General features: G+C 44.2%; 2 protein-coding genes across 4 annotated transcripts; one reads left to right on the top strand and one right to left on the bottom strand.

Annotated features, from left to right (window-relative positions):
* Positions 1 to 144: 144 nt before the first annotated feature.
* On the top strand, positions 145 to 8,540 carry lat (linker for activation of T cells). The gene is made up of 14 exons (XM_036552555.1): positions 145 to 1,046; positions 1,368 to 1,425; positions 1,873 to 1,980; positions 2,253 to 2,295; positions 2,404 to 2,447; positions 2,628 to 2,688; positions 3,153 to 3,205; positions 4,132 to 4,173; positions 5,501 to 5,561; positions 5,766 to 5,842; positions 6,296 to 6,340; positions 6,655 to 6,714; positions 6,969 to 7,042; positions 8,156 to 8,540. The coding sequence occupies exons 3-14, from the start codon at positions 1,875 to 1,877 to the stop codon at positions 8,189 to 8,191; spliced, it is 702 nt and encodes a 233-aa protein (XP_036408448.1). The 5' UTR covers positions 145 to 1,046; positions 1,368 to 1,425; positions 1,873 to 1,874; the 3' UTR covers positions 8,192 to 8,540.
* A 1,471-nt stretch (positions 8,541 to 10,011) lies between these two features.
* atxn2l (ataxin 2-like) lies at positions 10,012 to 20,821 on the bottom strand. 3 transcript variants are annotated; one of them, XM_036552523.1, is made up of 23 exons: positions 20,208 to 20,821; positions 19,069 to 19,108; positions 18,121 to 18,177; positions 17,541 to 17,612; positions 17,242 to 17,410; positions 16,841 to 16,962; positions 16,643 to 16,734; positions 16,300 to 16,551; positions 15,690 to 16,123; positions 15,491 to 15,577; positions 15,122 to 15,250; positions 14,616 to 14,696; positions 14,448 to 14,509; positions 13,585 to 13,913; positions 13,310 to 13,379; positions 13,052 to 13,201; positions 12,592 to 12,655; positions 12,292 to 12,470; positions 11,730 to 11,862; positions 11,327 to 11,436; positions 10,739 to 10,921; positions 10,479 to 10,653; positions 10,012 to 10,158 (listed from the first exon to the last, which is right to left on the bottom strand). In XM_036552523.1, the coding sequence occupies exons 1-23, from the start codon at positions 20,324 to 20,326 to the stop codon at positions 10,097 to 10,099; spliced, it is 3,171 nt and encodes a 1,056-aa protein (XP_036408416.1). In that variant the 5' UTR covers positions 20,327 to 20,821; the 3' UTR covers positions 10,012 to 10,096. The 3 variants fall into 3 exon arrangements, with proteins under 3 accessions (XP_036408416.1, XP_036408417.1, XP_036408418.1); XM_036552524.1 differs by having other exon boundaries at positions 10,012 to 10,155; XM_036552525.1 differs by lacking the exon at positions 20,208 to 20,821 and adding an exon at positions 19,760 to 19,838.
* Positions 20,822 to 20,936: the final 115 nt, after the last annotated feature.

The raw sequence follows: 20,936 nt of genomic DNA, 5'->3' as shown, positions 1-20,936 counted from the left end.
ATAGTGTATAGAATCATGGGCAGTCACTGGCAAAGGTAGACTCTTCTTCGTGGTCCAGTCTGTTGAGGACAGTCATTTCTCCACAGTGTGCGAATATGGTAGTACTTGTAGTCATATTACAGTATATAAGCAGGGAGTGGAAAAACATAAGCTGTAAAAACACAAGTGCTGTTTGTTAGGGTGTTGCTTGGTTTAACTTGCCATGGTGAACATTTATTCGATATTGAGATAGTGTGGACTGCAGAGCAATCTTAACCTCAATGATCATCTCATGAGTGTTCCCCGTCGTTGCGGTAAATTGACCTACATTCTCTAGAAATTTTAGTCTTTAGTTCAGGTTGTGTGTGAGTAAGGGGTGACTCAGTGGTTGTGGAAGGTAAAGAGAGAGATGTCAATAGAGTGACTTAGGGGTGACATTTAAGAGAGTGAGCTGTTCCATGTCTCAGAGTAAGCAGCTTGAAAAGGGAAAAAACGGAGGGTGAGCCAAGGGAGGAGAGAGAGAGAGATTGAGGGAGGGGCAACAAGACTGTTCAGGGAGGTAAGGGGGAGGAAGGGTGAGAGGAGCTGAATGAAAAAAATAATATGTAGAAAGACAGAAGGTAGCAAATACTTTAGGGGGTAATGAAAATGGTGGCATAACTGATGAGAGAGCAATTGCAACTACATACTGTTGAGTAAGAGTATACATGGCACAAGGCAGGTGGCTAAGGTAGTAAGTAGGCCAGAAAGCAGAATACGGAAGGGTGTAGAACAAGACAATAAATAAACAGAAGTAAAAATCTGATCGATATGGATAGAAGAGAAAATGTATAGATAAAAGACCGGCAGTATTAGGGGAGAAACGGTAACTGAGAAGTAGGAGTTAATGACCTCCAAAATGGCGGAATTCAGAGCGTGACTTGGTGAAGTCGGTTTGCTAACGTATGATGTGCTAACGTTTGACACCAGATTTTACACTTTTAGCCAACTATAGCTGGGATATTTTCTCTACACCATAAATTTGTCGACAGTGAAAATCATTTGTTACTGGAGCTGCTACAGAATTGGTGAGTTTGACTTTTTTACCTTTCTATGATGCAACTCTTTGTGCCTGTTAGTGTATGTTACAGAACAGCTATACATTCAGAGGCAAACATTTACTTCTTAATTGTGTGTGTCATGTCTTAACTTCAGCATACGCACACAGAAGTGGCTCATCTAGGTAGAGGTTCTGCATTAAATTTCTAAAGGAGTGTTTAGCCATGCTGTGTCTTCTTGTGTTGAGCTGTGCTGTGTGTGTTCTGTGTCATTGTGATAAAATCTGTCTCTGGCCCTTGGTTACTCATGGTCACTTTTTGTGGTCTGATTATTTCACACTTATGCCACAGATCTGCCTCTTACATGCTGCAAGGTTTTTTCATGAGGACTCACCCTCCATCAGTCTAGGTGAGGCTCTGACTCTATAAAGACCACTTAAAGATTGAGTGGAAAGTGTTAATAATAATCAAATAGTTTTCTGTTTTTATTTTGTATGTGCAGTATGGTCTTTAAAATCTAAAATGTGTCTGTCAGTCTCTGGGTAAACTATGTGAAAAAAGAAGGGTTTACTTCGTTGCAAATTACAGGAAACCCATTTCCTGTCAATTCAAAACTGAATTCAACCACAAGGAGAAGAAAAAAAACTCTTCAGGTATCTGAGTTTTCAGATATGCAGATATGATGTCAGACAGCAGTGAAGCAGTTTTTTTCCACAATAATCCTAACTTGATTTTATAAGTGTAACTGAGTACCATAGTAGTGAAAAACATATTTTTCCTCCTCCTAAGAAAATGGCCTAACTTGCTGTATATGTATTTGCCCCTGCTCTCTGGCCCTGCTCTTGTGCATCTGCAGTAATGGAGGTGGCAGCACTGGGACCCTTGTTGAGCGGAGGCCTTCTTGTCGTGTCTGTGGTCCTTCTGGCTGGCCTGTGTGTGAGCTGCCGAAAGTCCTCACACCGGAGTAAGAAGAGGGGGGGGGGGGGGGGGGGGGGTGTCATGCAATGGAATGCCGAGATACGAACCAACAGTAACAGTGTGATAGAGGGATATGGAAAGATGGAGCCAGTGGGAGGGTGGGAACGAATGAGGAAATGGAGACTGATGCAGTGAGTGATATAAGTGATGGGGAGGGGTGAAGAAGAAAGAAAGGAATCCATGGAGGAGGGGAAGAGGGGTAAAACAAAGTGAAATATTCTACCTTCAGTGCATTTACAGATGTTTTTCTCTTCACAGCCTCTATTCAGCAGTACTTTAGTGAAGACGACTACGTACAACAGTAAGAATGAACTATTTCAAACACTTATGATGATGGACACGTATCAAAGCTTTTGTCCTACCAGTGTTTTTTAACAAGTAAATGTTTACACCTACCCTGTTCTCTTAGATCTCATACTGTACAAGGAGGATTCAGAGTTGTACGTCCTGCATGTAAATATTCATATTCATTTATATCTAAACCTTTATTGGAAATATTCTTTTTACTGCTGTTACCATTTAAAGAATGGTGATGATGAATGAATGTAACTGTCATATTCATCATATCATAAAATTTTAACGATTACGCATGCAGTTTTGATGTAATTCGGACATGTGGCTGTGTGACTACAGGCCCCGCTCCCCCTGTCTCCAGCAGAGGTTCCGGGCACTCCACCCACCTCCCCTTCGACACGTAGGTCTCTCCACACACCGGCCACAGGATTGCTATACAAATACACTGGTCACACTCTTGTTGTACAGCTTCTGAAACTCCTGTACAGGCACGCTCTTGGAGTGGCTGTTAAAATCCGTGATGTGAAACCCCTGTAATTCAATGGCAAGACCAGAGACACTGTAAATACCCACAGCACTCTGGATAAGAGCCTTTGCTAAATGACTCAAATGTAAATTCAATCATATCAGATAGATGAATGGTGTGTGCTGGCAAGTTTGATTTGATTGGTGTTGATGGTGCAACTACAATTTTATCTTTCACCCACGTTATAATACAGTACTACTATTACCACAATTCACACTTTGCAGACAATGGTCACTGTTTGTTTGTGGTGAAAAAACAAATAAAAAAACAATTGCACCTAATGGCCAGTATCATTGGTCATCAAGACAGACGCAATCTAATGATGTGTGTCTTTTTAGTTCTCCCGTGATGCACCAGACTCGTCGTTCCTCTTTCAATCCAAATGACACAGGTGAGTGCTCTCCACTTTCAACATCTCCTTATCCCTCTATCCCCCTCAGGTCAGAGATGGGGGTGAAGGGGTCACAGAACAAAGACAGAACAAAGAGAATGACTAAAAAACAGCTGCAGGAAAAAGAACACTGAAAGAAAGAACAGGAAACAGAGGAGTGACAAAAATAATTTATTACCTTCAACAAATTAAATAGATAAGCATAATGTGCTCTCTCTGTAACAAAAAATAACAAAGTACATTTTGAAAGCAACGCTCATCAGTAAAATAACGACTCCATATAACATCCATTACAGATGGGCTTTTAAAGAGGTCTTCTTTTTAATGAGTCATTGATAACTTTACTTATCTACTTATCTTATCTTATCTTACTTATCATTGATAACTTTTACTTATTTCTAAAAATAACAAAAAAAAGGTCAAGTTGCAAGATGCAGATTCTTGTGCCTTTCATTTTTCATTACTTGCAAAACTATTTGCTAGTCACAATCATTATTGAATAAATGTGTGTGTAAATGGAATAATGTCATTTAAATAAGTGTAACATTTGCAATAGCTAAAATTATGGAAAAAATTGCAACAAAGTGGTAGGATTGAAAGTTTTTTTTTCTGCTGAAGATGATGTCAGTACTTTCTAAGAGCCATGATGTGTCTTATACTGTAGTGAATAAGATGTCAATCAGGGCTTTTATAAAGGCAATGCATTGCAATACAAAAAAGCTGAAATAAACTTTGGATCGAAAGTAAATCAAGAAGAAAAAAATTAATCAGTGTAAAACTGAAAGTAGTAGGTTTTTCACATCTCCCCTCTCAGGTTTGACCAGGGGTAAAGTATTGTTTGTATCAATTTCACATGCATTTCCAACACTATCTTTGTTGTGTTGCCATTTAGAGATGACATTAATTAATCTGGACATGCATTACAGGTGGAATTATCCCCAAAGAAAGACCTTCCACTCCTCAAGATGGTAATGATTTTATTTCAATCATTCATGTATGTATATTTTGCATGCTTATGTTACAGAAGACAAAAAGATGAGTAACAGCATAGAACGTGTCCAGACCACATGTATGCCTTACCACCAAAGATCCCCAAAGCTTTTGATATCCTTATACTTACTATCAGGAGTGTATTAAGTACATCTCTAACATCTGCCAAAATTGTGCTTTTAATGACTGGCATTAAAAAATTACAAATCAAGATGAGATCCAGGGTGATTATGTGTTGGGCCACAGCAAGTGTGGAATTATTTTATGGCTTGGTTTCAGAGTAGAAGTAGCTTTCTCTCATTGATGCTGAACTAATTTCTCATGTTTGATAACCTGTTTTCCGATTTAGTAATTAAAATCAATAAAAACAAGAAAACACACAATTACCTTACGGTTTCAGTCTGGTTGGGTGGGGGTAGTGGCGGGGTTTTTGGCAACATGTCCCACTTCTCTCAGGCACCCTGTGACTCATAGCTTCCTCTGATGATGTCTCACTTGCCTATCCTCCAACTGTTGTTTGCTTTGCTGTGCTGCAGTGTGGGATTTATAGTGTGAACATCATCACCGCTACCCTCAGTGCGCCTATATTAGTGCACATCCATCAGTGTATGTGAGGTTGTTGTGGTGAGCTGAGGCAAATATGTGGCGAATATGCATTTGCCAGTTTTAAGAGGGTAAAAATGTGGAGCAGGGGAGGGGAGTAAGGGCATTTTAAAACTTTTGAAACCCTTCTTACACACCAATGAAGTATTTATCTTTCAAAGACGTTTCCAGGTTGTGGCAAAAAAGAGAATTTTAAAGTCCGATTTAGTCTTTGAGTTCAAGACTTCAAGACTAAAAGCTAAACATAATAATATTTAAATAGCTTAAACATTTTTTTTAAGTACAATGGCCACAAGAAAGTTGAATAACAGAGTACATCAAGCTCTGCCTCCACTAAAACACAGTACTGATAGAGAAACTGTTTATATCTAAACACTTCTACTTAAATAATTGTGTGCGTAGGGTAAACAATTTATATAGCAGTTGATTATTTACTATTTGTATTATGCCCAAGTAGGGTATAATACTTATTGTACTAGTGATAATACTTAGCCTGGTCTGACACTGTTGCTCATTTAACTTGAATGGATACACTTATGTTCTGTTGTGCTTATTGCAGAAGAGTGTCTGCTAAATGATTATAATATAATAGAGTGTAATACTGTTTAAGAGTCCCTAGGCAATATTATCTGCCAAATACGCTGAACATGTTTCATGTGTATCACATTCTCAGCTTTATAAGTGCGTTGTCATTTTCTACAGATGACTATGTCAATGAAGACAATGATGATGATGACGAAGAAGTGAAAGGAGAAGGATACATGTGAGTGTTTGTGTGTGTGTGCGTGTGCGTGTGTGTGTGTGTGTGTGTGTGTGTGTGTGTGTGTGTGTGTGTGTGTGTGTGTGTGTGTGTGTGTGTGTGTGTGCGTGTGTGTGTGTGTGTGTGTGTGTGGTTCAAATGCTTCTCGCCTCTGCATGTTGTTTTTCCCTGTCTGTGAGTCATTGTCTGTTTGTCTGTCTGTTTCAGAGAGGTGTTGCCTGATCCTCCAGCAGACATTAGAATTTGTGTGTCCCAGCAGAGTCTTGCATCCACACAGAGCTCAGGTACGGACGACCAAGAGGGAGAAAGAGACTGAGAGGACTGTTGTACATGGCAACAATAAAGGATAGTAATATTCATATTAGACGACTTCACTGAATCTGTATTGTTCATTGCACAGAAGGTCACTGAAATCATAAAAATGACATATGAGCCTGGTTGTAACGTGCAACAGTGTGGTGCAGTATGCTCTGTGTGGTTGTGTCACTGTGAAAGGGATTGATTTTTTTATATCCACACAAAGGTTCACCTTAATCTCCCCAGTATGTGTCCAGCTGTGTGTGTCTAAAATGACAATATCGTAAAAAGCAAGATATTACATTACAAAATAAATATGCCCCAGATCAGAGCATCCACTAAGCTAATGAACAATGCAATGTGATGTAATTGTAGCAGATATGTTATTGTTGTTGTCGTTGATGATGTAATCGTTTTAAGCCTGGATTGGACTGTTCTAGGTCAGGGGAACTACGTGAATGTGAAGGAGGAAGATGGACAGTCTGGTAAGAGAATGCATATGTGGCAAATAAGGTCATTAGCATCACTATGTTATGTTATATCTATGTGTAATCCTCCAGATACTCCAGTGCCATCCTTCATATTTCTTCATGGTCGATCATATTTCATTTAATACATACAAGTATTATTTTTTAATGTATTTCATTTAGTCCAAAGACAAGAACCGATTGGCTGTAATAAAAAAATGACACTTTCATGCGAGATGTATTTCAGTGTAGCAATTGGGAGTAGTGACAGTAGTTTATAAACGTATCTTTTGTGCGTTTGTGTGTGTGTGTGTGTCTGTGTGTGGTCACAGACGCCAGCAGTCAGAATTATATTAACGTTAACGCCGAGGAGCACGCTGGATTCCACCGAGGTCAGTCATTGTGGTTTCATTTTGTAACTGATGTTTCTGTATAAACAGTAACATGTGCTGAAATACACCATAAAGATTGTTATGCTCTAAATCATTGTCACATGATTGTCACATGCACATCAACTAATCAGCTGATTTTTTCAGTCAGTCACAATGTCAGTTACAGTGCCATCATTACTGCTGGAAGTAATAACAGTGGAGTCTGATTGACGTGTGTTGTGGCTTATTTGGTGATATGTGTGTGCTGGCGTTAGGTGTGTCCTTGGACAGCTTTGGCAACTTTGACAGCGACAACAATAGCGTCTCTGACTACGTCAACACGTCCGAGGTAATCTCCTGACCCCAGTACACCCCTTGTCAACAGTACACGGACTCTGCCTTTGCGGTCTCCACACTTCAAGAGCAGTCATAATAATGATCCTGATAAGCAGCATTTTATTAGTGTATTGTACGATGTATATTGTATTGAATACAGTAGTATGTATAACTAAGGCTAAAAATGCAAATTTGAACCGAGCGCACACCATTTATAAGAAGATCAGCCATCAAGGACTATCTGTTGCTTAAAAGTGGTTGATTCCTCAATGTGGTATTACGATTTAAAGGATAAAAAGGTTGTTTTGAACATCTTCCTCTTATTTAAGAAATATATATTTTTTAACCCTTCATTAAATAAAAATAATAGGACTCACTAGGTGAATTCCTAGTACTGTGTAAGCTACAGTACCATGCAATCAATATCCTTAACTCCATTTTTTTTTTCCAAATATGAAATAATTACATTATAATAATTGTTTTTAGGCGTGTCTTTGACAATTGTGGCTGTGTACGGTGCAGCGGCATGGTGCCATCACTGGTTCATCACAGCTTGTCCAGTAAGACAAGAGCAGTCTGAAGCATAGGTGCCTGCTGATCCACTCATTTTCTGCCCCCTCCATGGCACTCTCTCTGTCATAGAGTGTAGTATGTAAATCAATATATTTTCATACTAAGTGCTGCGGTAATTAATGTGAGATAGAAGACCACTGGCCATTTCTGGATTTTTTTTTTGGCAAATCACACCATTACAGTAGAGTGAGTGTGGCATTCCATGCTGAGTGTAAACCCAAATTTTTCTTATACACTGATAGCTTGATTCTGAAAAGCTGAATGTATAAACAGATTTAGTGCAGGAGTGACTGTCCTGCTAAATGCAGTTGATTCTTATAACAGGAATACATGAATTGTAGTTTTCTAATAGAATGTTTAATGATTTAAGAATGTCAAGTGTAAAACTTACATAAGTGATAAACATGACTACTGTATATTATAGAAATTAATGTTTCCATAATCCTGATTAGAATTGTAAAAAAGCTAATAAATCCAATTTAAAAATATATGCTAGCATATACAACGGATTTACATCAAACAAATGGTTAATTTCCTTCCTCCTCTCTTTCAGTTCAATACCACCCCAGTGACTGGTCCAGTCCAGTGAGGAGAGATACCAGGGGAGGGGAACTGTCAGTGCGCTCAGCTGTGGACTTGACCTTTGTGATCAAAAACAATCTGGGATGTACAGTAACTATGAACTTTCCATGTGGACGTTGTTGCTGAAGCTTGTGTCGATTAGCACTGACTGACAGATCTTTCAGACATAGTTTTGTGAATATAAAGTCCATTTAATCCAATTCTAGTGTTTGGAATTTTAGACAGGCCAGTTGGTTATACCCTTTTAAAGCTTATACATTATATATATAATGTATATGAATAGATGCAAGTCTGACAGATGAGATGAGAGACAGACTCCCTGCTTATTTAATGTTCTGTGAAAATTTCTGACCATTCCTGAGAATCTTTAGCTTGTAATGATTCATTTTATGTTAGGTTGATTAAAAGAATCATATTTTTATTAGTCATTTTCATATTCAGTTTCTAGTTTTAAAGCCTTTTTTATATTTCTGATTTTTCACATTTCTTTCTTTTCAGCTTTATGTAGGTTCTCCTTTTTAATCTGTGTACCCTTTTTAACATCATGTCAACTGATACTCTATACCTGTAATTTACTTTAAAATATTGAAATAAAAGGAAATGCCTTCATTTCTACATTTTATTTCTCACTCAGATGTATCCTCTATACGTATCTATACACTTTTCCTCACAATGAAGGCTGAACTCCATTATACTCCCAGATCTGCTGGTGATCATCCCTTAAAAACAGGGCTGCTCCCTGTAGTCCTAGAGCGCATTTCCAATAAACTGAATATGTATTTGCCTCAATTTGCAATGACATTAAGGATCATTTCAAGAAAAATTGGCTGACTCATTCTTGGCTAAAAAAGATTTCCTTAAATACTCAAAGCCTTAAAAGTGCAACCAGATTCTTCATTGAAGTCACTCCTCCAAAGTTCAAAATATTCTAGTAGTGGCTTGTTTCAAGAAATATGCAAGAAATGTACATTTTTTTGCAACTGTGCAAAGTTGTCATACTGTGCTCCTCAAACATCTGATCTGTGACTAAATTAATCATAAATGTAGCCTATTGTCTTACACCTTTGAGAGGTAGGAAGTGGATTCAAAACATAACTCACTCAGGGATACTGTACTATTTAATAGTGTTTTTTTTCCTAACACCTTCCCATACACCTGCTCAAACAATGACACCTCAACAATGTTTAGGTGCGTTGGACTTCATTTTAAACTATCAAATGTCAGTGAAGACCCAAATCATTTTATGTAGTTGTTTAAAACTTTATTTTTTTTTGGTCATTTTTAAATGTATCTATTTTTTATTATTCGTTTGTCTGCAAAAGGAGAGGGGGAATGAAGGAACGCAACAGAGGAGGGAGGTCAGGAAGGGCAAAGGGGAGAGCATGTGAATCTTTAAAAAAAAAAAAAAATCTCTCCTCTCCATTTCCCTCTCTCTGGCTCTCTCTCATCATCGGTTTGAGCTCTTTTTAGCAAGAAACAGTCTCTTCTGAGAAAAACCCAGGTTCTCGGTGACATTCTGCATTTGTCATTTTCACCTCTGTAGACAATTTTAAAGAAACAAGTTGTCACAGTCTTTCATTCTTTTAAAAAGCTCTTCCTTGCACAGAAGGGTGAGAACCCATCATCCAGCAATACGTTTTCATTCTCTCTCTGCTTAAAATGACTGCAGGTAAAATCTTCTTGTGAGAGAGAGGTGAAAGGTTGAGGAGAGGCTGACTGGTCACACACCCCGTCGCGATGAAACCAGATAGTGGGATTCCTCTTCTGGACTATGGGAATCGGGTGGGGGGGGGGAAGACGCCACAGACGTTTTGCTAAAGAGAATGGCAGAGGGGACAGGGGCTGTCCTCTTCCTCCCTCTCTCTGTGGCGATGTGGCTGTGTGTGTGTGTCCCTGTTGGCCCGGCGGGTCCTCAGTTCCCTGTGGGGGGGTGGAAGGGGAGCTGCTGGGGCGGGTGGGCCTGCACCTGCACTGCTGTGGGAGAAGAGTCGTAACATTACTGAGACAACCAGCATGCTGTATATGGTATAATAAATGCCTGCAAATTTCACGTATGCACAAATACAGGGCAAAACCTGGATTAACTTGAATGGATACACTTATGGTCTATTATGTTGGAAATTGCTCTGGATAAGAACATCTGCTAAATGCATGCAATGTAATGTAATGTAAAACAGAACTCCAAGAGTCATTAGTTTCACTGCCCCCTTTCAAGCTTCCTCAAATTCTCCAGACCCTGGCAGTTTGCCCTGTGTGTGAGACGTGTCTGCAGACAGCCTTCGCTGTGTGCTCACCCTGTGGGTGTCCGATGTAGGCGTAGTGCTGGTGGGTGCCCTGCTGAGGGGGGGGTCCGTGCTGGGGGCCCGAGCCCGGCCCCTGCTGCGGCGGCGGGGCGTGCAGGAGCATCACCTGGGGGGGTCCGTGGGTGCCGGAGTGGTGGGGGCCCGACAGGGCACCGGGTACGTGAGCCTGAGGGGAGGAGAGAGAGGAGGCGCTCAACACCAGACCGCCTGTGCACTGCCACACTGACCGAGAACGGGGGGTGGGGGCTTACCTGCGTCAGCTGCCCCAGTGACGGGTAGGTGTGTGGAATGGGCTGGTGCCCGTGCAGACTGTACCCTTGCAGGGGGTAGGAGCCCTGGGGGGAGCTGTGTCCAGGGGGCATGTTTGGGGGAGTAGGGGCAGAGAGAGGGCCAGAGTGATACAGAGACTGGGGCTGGGGGCCCGACTGTGCAGACTAGGTAGGGGGAGAGAGGAAAAGAGGGAAGGTAAATCATTAATTGTCTGTTCTCCTTAAACTGTCCATTCATTTCTCCTGCTTGCATCTCTATTCTAAATTCAGCTAAATCCAAATCCACACTGTTGTGTCTGCATACATCCTGGAGTTCAGCCCATGGTTTTAATGCATAACATTTGGAGTCTGGCTGGCGTTGAAATGTTGCAGAGATAATAATGCATATGGGTACAGAACTCGTTGTGGTCAGTGGCGTCTTTGTTCATCAGCTTGTTCCCTTTCCGTATAAAGACTGAGTCACCTTGGATGGACCCCAGCCAAACCAATAAATGCTCATACTGACGTTAGGCACTAACGCAATCTCTCACAGACTCATTACAGGCGTATGTGCTAAGTAGGCGGGGTTACCTGGCCTGGGCTCGGGGCAGGGTGCTGGGGGGGCGGCTGGCTGCCCGTCGGGGTGCTGGAGGGCTGGGGCGGGTGCATTGAGCCCGAGTGATGGGAGAAAGACTGCGGGGCTGAGAGGGACAGTGGTTCATTATGACAATGCTACAGACTTCTGCCTCCAAAAGGAAGTGATGCAATGACCTTCATTTTAATCAGTTTACATGGGAGGTTTATGATGAAAGTCATAATAAAAGAAAGAACTTGTCAACGCATGTGTCTATACTATGAGTGGACCATAATACATTAATGTTAAATGAAGCTTTACCACTTAACACTGCAGTGAAAAGATCATGTCGGTCTTGCCTGCCCTAGCCATATTTGCTTATGGTGTGTTTCTGTTACCCCGTCTATAGATGTGACTTACCATACATTCCCTGCTGTGGCCCGGGAGGCCCCTCTCCCTGCGCTGCGTACTGAGGGCCCGGAGGCCCGAGCGTCTGAGGGTGTCCCCCAGACCCCAGCATGCGGGCCCCGCTCTGCAGCACCGAGTACACCGGCTGAAAGGGAAGGACAGTTAGCATGGTGGGCTCAAACTCAAACATGTCTAATGGGAAAAATATACAGCACTGGTCAAAAGTTCGGGCACAACTTTTATTCTTCATTTTTACCATTTTCCACATTGCAGAATAACAGTAAAGACATCATAACTACGAAATAACAAATGGAATAACACAGTGACCAAAAAAGGTGTTAAAAACAAATCAAACTCTCTCAAATTTTTTTAAATAAAATTTTTTTGGAAAGACATTCATACATAGACAAATATAAATAGTGAAGTTGATGCCTAAGAAATAAATTTCAAGCGTTTAAGCATAAGTCTTTAGATCAAAATGTCTTTGAATGCATGTTTCTCATTATCTTCATCGGGTGTATCCAAACTTTTGACTGGTACTGTATGTGCACTGTATCTCAGCTCAGTGTGATACCTGTCCCGGGTAGTGGGTCATGGCCTGGATGACCTGCTGGCTGTACTGCTGGGGGCTGTACTGCAGGTAGGACTGGGGGTAGGGAGAGGCTACGAGGGGAGGGCCGGCCGCCGACGCAGCTGCCTGGAGCATAGGGGGCGCCGAGGAGCTGTGATCTGAACGAGGAGCAACCACCGAGCCTGAAGGAGGCAGATTATTCAGCACGAACATCAACACCAACACTACTGCACATACACACTGAGGTTGCAGTTAAAGGCAGTGGATGTGAAACTCTCAGGGAGAGAGGAAGCTGCCTTCTACCTTTGGCTCTGGGGTATTTTCCTTGGCTGACAGTGGATACGGTGTACTGGTACATCTGAGGAGCCTGGGAGAGGAACAGGGACACTGGTCACCTCAGACACATAAACACACTAAAACACCCATAATGCAAGCTTTTGAAATACGGGAAAACAATACAGGAGACTGCCTTAGTACAATTCAAGGAACTTACACAGCCACTCTCTGAATAAAAAGCCCAGAGAGCAGCATGTATCACCTACAAACATCAGGGCACATACCGCTCATTTTCATTAATAACTTGCCAAAGAAAGAATCTTGCTTGCAACAAGAGATTTTTCTCCTCTTGCAAAAACAAGAATGCCCTTTTAATGAATGTCTGAATTTATTTCCTGCTGAGGTACCTTGGTTCTAAAATCCCCAACACACACACACCCATACACACACAAAAAAAATATACCCAGGCTTCTTTTTCCCCTGTTACCTGCACTGAGTGGCCTTGGATCTGTATTTGAGAGACATAGGAGAGGTAAGGGGGGTTGTAGATGGCCCCCTGTCCCGGAGGGGCTTGCAGTACCACGGAGGGGCTGGGAGGAGTTGGGCGAGGAGGCGTGGGGGCTGAAGTGGGCTTCGCCTGAGGAGAGACAGGAGGGAGCAGCTCAGAATATTATTCCACGTGGTGGAGAGCATCGGATACGGCACGTGTGCACTGCGTCAGCTGCAGGCTGTGCTCTAAGCTCACCAGTGTCAGGGCAGCCTTGTTTGGGTTGAACTCTTTAGCGTTGGGGTTCAGGGTGGACTTTTTCACTTGGCTGGAAGGAAAGACAGAAAGGAAAGACTCAGTCGCAGTTGTGAGTAATTCTTTGTCCCTCCGTCCTGGTGCTGAAGGGCCTCAGTCTCTGCCGGCTGTTAAGGAGCCCTCCGTATGCCCACCAATCTCTTCATCCTACTTCCCTTCCTCCCGTTCTCTCAATTCTCTCAACAACCCCCCCCCCCCCCCAACCCCACCCTACTCACTCAGCCACGCCCTCCACTCTCTCCGTTGCCTCCTCACTGCCCGGTGTCCTGGCGGGCTGGGGCGTTGCTGCAGACTGCCTGTCTGGCACCGCCGTCTGGGCCGCAGTCACAGCCGTAGCTGGGCCGGTGCTTGTGACCTCCGCCTCCTTCTCCTTCCCCTGCTCCTCCGGGGGTGAGCTCTGAGGGGGGCTCTGGGCTGGGATGGGACTGGGCTCGGGCGTCTGGGCGGGGTCTGCGGCAGAAGCCTGGGGTTGGCTAGGCGGGGCTGTTTCTGTGGGTGCTACTGCTGTACCGCTGGGACTGCTGGAGGTACCAGCACTGGGCTGAAGCTGCACAGGAGAAAGAAGAGTGGAGGGGCAAAAAGGCTGACTACACTTGTCTGTGTTTACACACTATTGGAGGAGTTCTGTTATGGCAATCTGAAAGTGGTTAACTCCCATCAGAAAAGAACAACTGCTAGCATTAAACAATGTAAATCACACCAGTAAGCACAATATTATGGAAGCTGTAAGGTTAATGTGATAAGGCCTGCTTAACATACAATGGGTCATTTCAGAACCCAGTCTGACTAGGTGTGGTTTTCGTATGGGGCTTTGCCACTGTTGAAACTAGAAACAGGAACTGAAATAATTAGTAATGATTCTGGTTATGCCTGCTTTTCCACAGGATTCTCTGGCAGGCAGAATTAGAACCACGCACAGAACCCCCGTAATGAAGCTGGCGTGACTCAACAGGAAACAAAAAACATGGGTGGAAGTTTCATGCTTGCTGCGAGGCTCAACCAGTCAGGTGAGAGTTATCAATGTGGTGGACAGTCCCCCATTAAATGTAACACAGACACAGAGAGGTTGAAACAAACTCACCCTGAACTCTTTTCCGAATTTCCGAAGCTCTTCGATTTGTGACCTTTGCTGTACCGAGGGAGCTGTGTGATTGAATACAGAAGTTTAATCACTAGCATTTTCATGCAAAATCTTAAAGCCAGCAAAACAGCAAGCAACATATTGAGAATGACCGTGAGAGAGACAGACCTTTACTGCTCTTGCTTTCCTGTGGACTCACTGGACTCTCAGCTGCCTTCTCCTTTGCTGCTGAGTTGAGGATCTCATTCACTGGACATAAGAAAGGGACACTTAAAAAACAACACATACACACACAGCATTCTACAACATTTATTACCTGAAATTAGGAGAAAATTCAACAAATATGAGGCCTGGGTATGATCACGCATCAATTGACCTGACAGCAAAAGCTCACCACGCTGCAGAGTTCAGATCGCTCTCCATTTCAAGCAAGTGGATCTAAATTTCACTACAACGCTACACTGTTATCTTTAAACTGCAACAAGCTACTCAAATAACTGAGAATGGAAAAAAAGGCTCTTCACTAGCCACATGGGGGTCTTTCTCAGAAACTCTGAAAGCTTCATTTGATGTATAAATCAAGCTCAAGAGAACCAAGCTGAGAAACTGGTGGAGTGACAGAAAGAGTCATGTGATGTGATGTGATATGATGTGATGTAAAGATGAGTTCTCACCATCTACAGGAAAGATGGGGGCTGGGCCAGCAGGTTTGGTGGTTGCTACGGGGACCACTGTGGTGTCTACATATGGAGCAGCAAGAGGGGGGTCTTGGGAAGACGCTGCTGGTTTTGGGGAACGCGACACTGTTGGAGAGGGAAAAACATGGGATCCATTCAGCCCAGCACTCAATCCCTTTCATTTCACTAAAAGAGCAGTACGAACATATTACTGACGGGCTGCACACGCTGTATATATTCATGTCTGGTGTACATACAGATAAGGGAAAATATTAAAAGTTCTTGTATGTGCAGCTGAATGGTGTTCACTCCAGTCTGTACACAGTAATTTTGTGTGTAAACAGTGGTGCAGTAAGGACATCCTACCTGCAGGGGTGCTGTGGGAGTTGGAAGTGCGGAGGGGTCTGTTATTCTGCATGGGTCTCTGAGATTTAGGGGAGGTTCGGGAAGACACTGAGAAAGAGAGGAATACGTCATACACACATCACTGCGCCAGACTAGACACTTCAAACTTCAAAATATGACAAACAGAACCCCCGTGAACGCTGCCCAGTGAGCGGCTCACCTCCATTGACGGCCCTGGAGGCATCGGACAGCGACTGAGGGTGCGAGAGGGAGTGGGGGACCGAGTGGCTGTGAGCGTGGGGGGTGGGCGGGCTGCCGGTGGCGGCTGCGGGGGGCTCAGTGGGCCGAGGCTGGGAGGGGGGTGTGTATGCCCCGGCCGGGCTGGCGTTGCTTTGGGGCTGGTGCGGAGAATACCCTCCCCTGTTGGAGAGGGGACTGTGTCTTTCGGAAGGGCTGGACTGGCTGCTGGAAGCAGGGAGAGGGGGCCTAGGGGAGGAGTTAGGCGGCGTGGATCTGTTAGAATGGGATCCTCCCATTCGATTGGGGAGTGAAGCTGGTGTACCTGCCCCCCCTCCCCTCTCTCTGTCCCCCCTCATATTGTTCACTGATGACCCCATCTCTCTGGCTCGCTGGGGTGGAATGTATTTGCCCTCCCTGGGGTTAAACGGAAAGAGTGAGAGATTAAAACCCAAAACAGAATATCCGAGCACACTGAATATCCACAAACACTGCTGATCACAGCAAGCATGCAATACGCTATGGAAAAACCAGCTCACATATAGTGACAAGCTGGTCACCTGTCACAGCAGAGTGTCCCCCACGTGACTCACCTGTTGGAGCTGGGGCTGTCTCTGCCCCGCTCCTTTTCCCTCTCCCTGGGGCTCTCCCTGCCCTTCTCCCTCTCGCCCCCGTCTCGGTCTCTGACCACTGCGCTGTACTTCTCCTCCTCGGTCTTCCCCTCGTCATTCTCCAGGGCCACACGGTGCCGGTACTGTGGGCTGGACTCGATCTCGCTGGCCAGGCGGGCCGCCCGCGCCTCCCGCTGCCGGTAGCCCTCCGAGTTCCCCTTCTCCAGAGGCACACTGGGGCATTGGGGGGAGATTTCAGTATGAGCACCCATTCATGACTTCCTATTGTGTGAAGTACCATACTCATAAAAAGAGGGAGACTCACGTGTACATGGAGAGGCTGGAATCATACGTTGACTTGACGCCGTAGTTCACCTCGTTAATCTTGAACATCTCGTTGGCGTCCCAGCCATTGGACTGAGGGAGACAGACAGCGCTGATTAATACCTGAGACAAGGGCAGCGTGAAGGGAAGCCGGCGGGAGGAGGCAGGGACGGAGACGACACAGGGGGCTGGGACTCACAGCGTCTGCCTCCAGGTCGCAGCTCTCGCCGTTGCTGTCTCCCCCATCCCACCTCTGCAGCACCTTCTCCCTGTGGTCTCCGTTCATCCGCGACGAGCTGATCGCTGTGTCTGTGAAAGTGTCTTCACGCAGAGACAACGCAGTTGTCAGTACGTGTCATGAGCACGAGCGCCAGACACACAAAATGGCCTCATTATTCAATGTTGGCTTAATCGTAATCTGTTCTACACCAACACCATCCCCACCTCCTTCTCTCTGAACATTACACATTGTTCTGCCGAACAACTCCTGCGCACACACACACACATGCACGCACGCACGCACGCACACCCCTACACTCACACACACACACACACACTCACACACACACGTGTCAGCCTCCTCGCCCTCCCCTGCTGTACCGCGTGTGGCGTAATTGAGGTCCACGTCCCGGCAGGTCATGGTGACGAGGTCAGACGGGCTGAAGATCATGGTGTCCGTTATCTCCTCTCTCCTGGGGGGAGCCGACGAGCTTCCTCCGCTGCCCCCGTCCTCACTCCGCCGGTGCACCGCGTCCACCGCCAACTCACACTGAGGGAGCAAGGACAGGAGCTCATACACATACTGAGCAAACACAACCAAATCCAGTGAACGGACACATCAACACCATCAGCTGCTGCGAAGAGGAAACTCTGGCTAAGAAACAGAAAGCGTAAATTACCCTCGAGCTGAGGGTCTTGAAGATGCCCTCGTACACACTGCCATTTTTCACCCTGATATCACAGGTGGAGCCCTGCAGACAGAGGAAGAGAGACATGCTGTTACAGTACAGTAAGATACTGCAATGTGGCACCCTGGCCTACATGGTACTGGTGGCTGTCACAGAGGGGGGTTTTGTCACAGACCGGCTTTGTGAGGTCACCTTTGGGCAAATCTGTACGTGGTTCTTTACACATATTTAGCCAAAATCCTGTTTTTGTCTTGGAATATGATGGCATTTTACACTGGCATTCCAGCATTTGAACCCACTGCTATGGTACCCGAGTACATAACAAAACGTTTCCTTCAGAGAGACTTCAGCTGCTCCGTGTGCCCTCGCACTCACGTCCCCCCCCAGCCCGCAGCGGCTGACGCGGAACAGAGAAAGGGGTTCAAGCCGAGCGGCGCTTTGTGACACATCGGAGGAGCGCGCCGCTTTCAGGAACATTCAGATCTAAAATGAACCCCGCCAAGCTTAATTACACCTACGGTTCACCGTTAGCCACCGCGAGCCACAACACGACGCAGACCGAGTGACTCACCACCACGGCTGTAAGGAAGTGCAGCATTCTGGCATTGTTGTAAACGCCTTCGAACACCTGGGGGAGACATCACAGAGTCCGGTTCACGTTTCAGTTTGTTCGATACATTCAGTCAAACAGGTGCACCACATCACACTTTCACTACGTAAGAAAATGTCAGTTGTTGTTTATTCAGGTTTCAACACAGCAGTGTGTCTTGGGCACATATTATTTTCTGGGCTCCAGGCGGTCACGGGGGCATGGGTCCAAATCACTAAATCTTTAAAAGCTAAAAATATCGTATACAGGTCTGACGTGAATGCCTTACACTACAGCACATTCCAGAGGAAGTCTGTGACGATCCCATGCTGACTCAGACCATGAGGAACTGCTGGGTCCTGTTTTGAAGTACGTTTCAAATAAATGATTTGGTTTCTGTAAATGTTGTCTTTCCTGCTGTGTTGTATGGGTGGTGCATGAGTCAAAAGTGTGACAGAGGAAAAAAGACACATTTTATGTATACAGAGAATCACAGACTATATGATGTATTTTATATTTTCCACTGGGTTCAAATTCTTAAATGTTTTATGTAAACACACCGTTTGCTTTTTTCTAATCAACAAATTCCACCTCAAGTGTAGCATACTCTTTTACTAATTAATCATGACATCCTACCTTTAATCAATTTTGATCATAATAAGTATCTGTTGAGTTTTGGAGAAAGTAGAGCGTTTAGCTGCACGGTCCAAAACTTCACTTTATTTGCACCTGTGAAATGGCTCGTTTTCTCTCATCACCACGTTTAAAACGATCAACGACCAATACTTCTGGTTATGAACGTTGCGGTAATAGTAATGGTATGGTCAATATTTAGCCGTACAAATATTTACATTTACATTTACATTTATTCATTTGGCAGACTAAACATTTAACTAAACTAAATGAGAATCGCCTTGAACAATGACTCACTGGAGAAGGTTGGGAAGGAGGCTTCACCGAGTTTCGGCTCCTGCAACAAAAGCGTAACAAAGAAAGGAATCATTATTAATTCATTCAAAATCTGACTAACTCGTAAACAGTCAAGCTTATTTATTTAGCAGAATGTACTTTTAAACGCAAACACAAATATGCCATTAGGCATTCGATTGGCCAAAGATACATCTACAGTATATACTAAGAGTTAAAAATAAACTCGGTAGCGCTTCGCAGGAAGACAATTGTCTATGTATGTATACGGAAAAAATGTCTCACGGCCTCATCATACACCTCACTACTAAGTGAATTCATAAATCAAGGTAGTCATAGTAAATGATAAAGAACATGCCTATAGGAAAAGTGACAAATTTGCAAGTTCAGTACTGATCATAACTAATATTAGTTAGGTAGATAATTATCTAGCCGTCTTAAAGCCTCAACGATATTACTGTGCACTTTAAAACATAGCAACGACTAAGCCAGTTTAGCCATCTGTTGATATCAGAATTAAAGAATGAGTATTAAAGTGTTTTATTTAGTAAGGTAGCTGGCTGCCAAAATCAAAACAAGGGCTGATAAAATCTCATCAAAGACAGCTAACGCTACCTCGGTATAAGCGACAGCAATGTTAAACTGACGTGACACGCAAGATAACCACAAAACAATTAAAAGGACAAAGACGTACTTTTTCGTTATCTGCATCCGGAAAGTACGACGTTTAAATCAGAATTTAGACATTACATCCAGCCAAGGCAATCACAATTCTCAACAGCAAGGCTTCACTAAACAATAATCCCGAACTCTCTCTTCTCACATATAAATGGTCAGAGTTGCTTTCAATCATATCAATTGTCCCGCCCACTGGATCCCGGTGACTCTCTCAATCAAAACCGCTTGCTCCTCCCTCGCCATTACACCTATTTGCTACAACTACGTCAATCAAGAACACATCTCTCGTATTGGTTGAAACTAACTCATTCGTCATACACTGTATCGATTCAATTGGTCAATGACCTCGAAACTGTCCCTCCTATCCGACACGCCCACTTACTTCCCCGGCTTTGACCGGTAGGCCTCCACAGGCTATGAAATCCCCTGACTTTCCTAGGGACCACACACGGGGTCTTGCTTACCTTCCAGCCGGTGCTCTGTTGGTGTTGGTCCCGGAGGCCATGGAAGACACGTTGACAGGCCCTGAGGTCCCATTTGAGGTTTTCCGCCCGCCGGAGCCGGCTTGCTGCTGCTTCAACATGGGCTGAATTATTCACTAACCACCTCTCCACTTAGCTAGTAACTAAAGTCCTTAGCTACGTTGGCTAGCTAGCGAGATAAAGAAATCCCTGTAGCTCGTTTAGCAAAACTAGTTGTCAACAAACTGATTTAAAATATAAAGATAACATACGGCGACGATTGAGCTAGCCAACTTTATGGAAATTTAACCAGATTCCCACCGTTTAGGGACAAAATACAAATCCACGACACACGTTCAAACGGCGGAAAGCATACAACTTGCTAGCTATCTTATATTGTTGCCCTGTATTAGTCTGTACTGGTGGCACGTTTTTAAAGTCCTTTAATCCGGTCGTGCGTCCTCTTCTTCTTCTTGGAAAACCTCCGATTCCAGTTTCTTCTGTTAGGATTTAGGCCAAATAAAAAGTATTATCTTCAGGTTACGATGTGACAAACCACCGTCACCACGTCTCAGGTTAGCTTACCGCTAGCTTCGCCGTGTGTCCGCGCGCGACTGACTCGGAGAAAGAGGCGGGGGCATGTACGTGCGACCGTACGTTTCTGCGTTTGCATCAAGTATCCAGAGAGCATCAAACCCGTGTTTGCGCAACGTTGACTTTGAGCTATTTAAC

Source organism: Megalops cyprinoides, chromosome 19 (genome assembly GCF_013368585.1).
Source record: "Megalops cyprinoides isolate fMegCyp1 chromosome 19, fMegCyp1.pri, whole genome shotgun sequence".
In the NCBI taxonomy this organism is placed as follows: Eukaryota; Metazoa; Chordata; class Actinopteri; order Elopiformes; family Megalopidae; genus Megalops; species Megalops cyprinoides.
This window is presented reverse-complemented; position numbering and strand designations above follow the sequence as displayed.

Bases quoted from the DNA above. Each gene is read 5' to 3' on its own strand.
- lat (XM_036552555.1), top strand. From the start codon at position 1,875: ATGGAGGTGGCAGCACTGGGACCCTTGTTGAGCGGAGGCCTTCTTGTC. The intron at 5,562-5,765 runs GTGAGTGTTTGT...TGTCTGTTTCAG, and splicing joins GTGAAAGGAGAAGGATACAT to AGAGGTGTTGCCTGATCCTC. The intron at 6,715-6,968 runs GTCAGTCATTGT...TGCTGGCGTTAG, and splicing joins GCACGCTGGATTCCACCGAG to GTGTGTCCTTGGACAGCTTT.
- atxn2l (XM_036552523.1), bottom strand. From the start codon at position 20,326: ATGTTGAAGCAGCAGCAAGCCGGCTCCGGCGGGCGGAAAACCTCAAAT. The intron at 15,251-15,490 runs GTAGGATGTCCT...CCTCTCCAACAG, and splicing joins CTCCCACAGCACCCCTGCAG to TGTCGCGTTCCCCAAAACCA. The intron at 10,922-11,326 runs GTAACCCCGCCT...CCCCCTACCTAG, and splicing joins CTGCCCCGAGCCCAGGCCAG to TCTGCACAGTCGGGCCCCCA.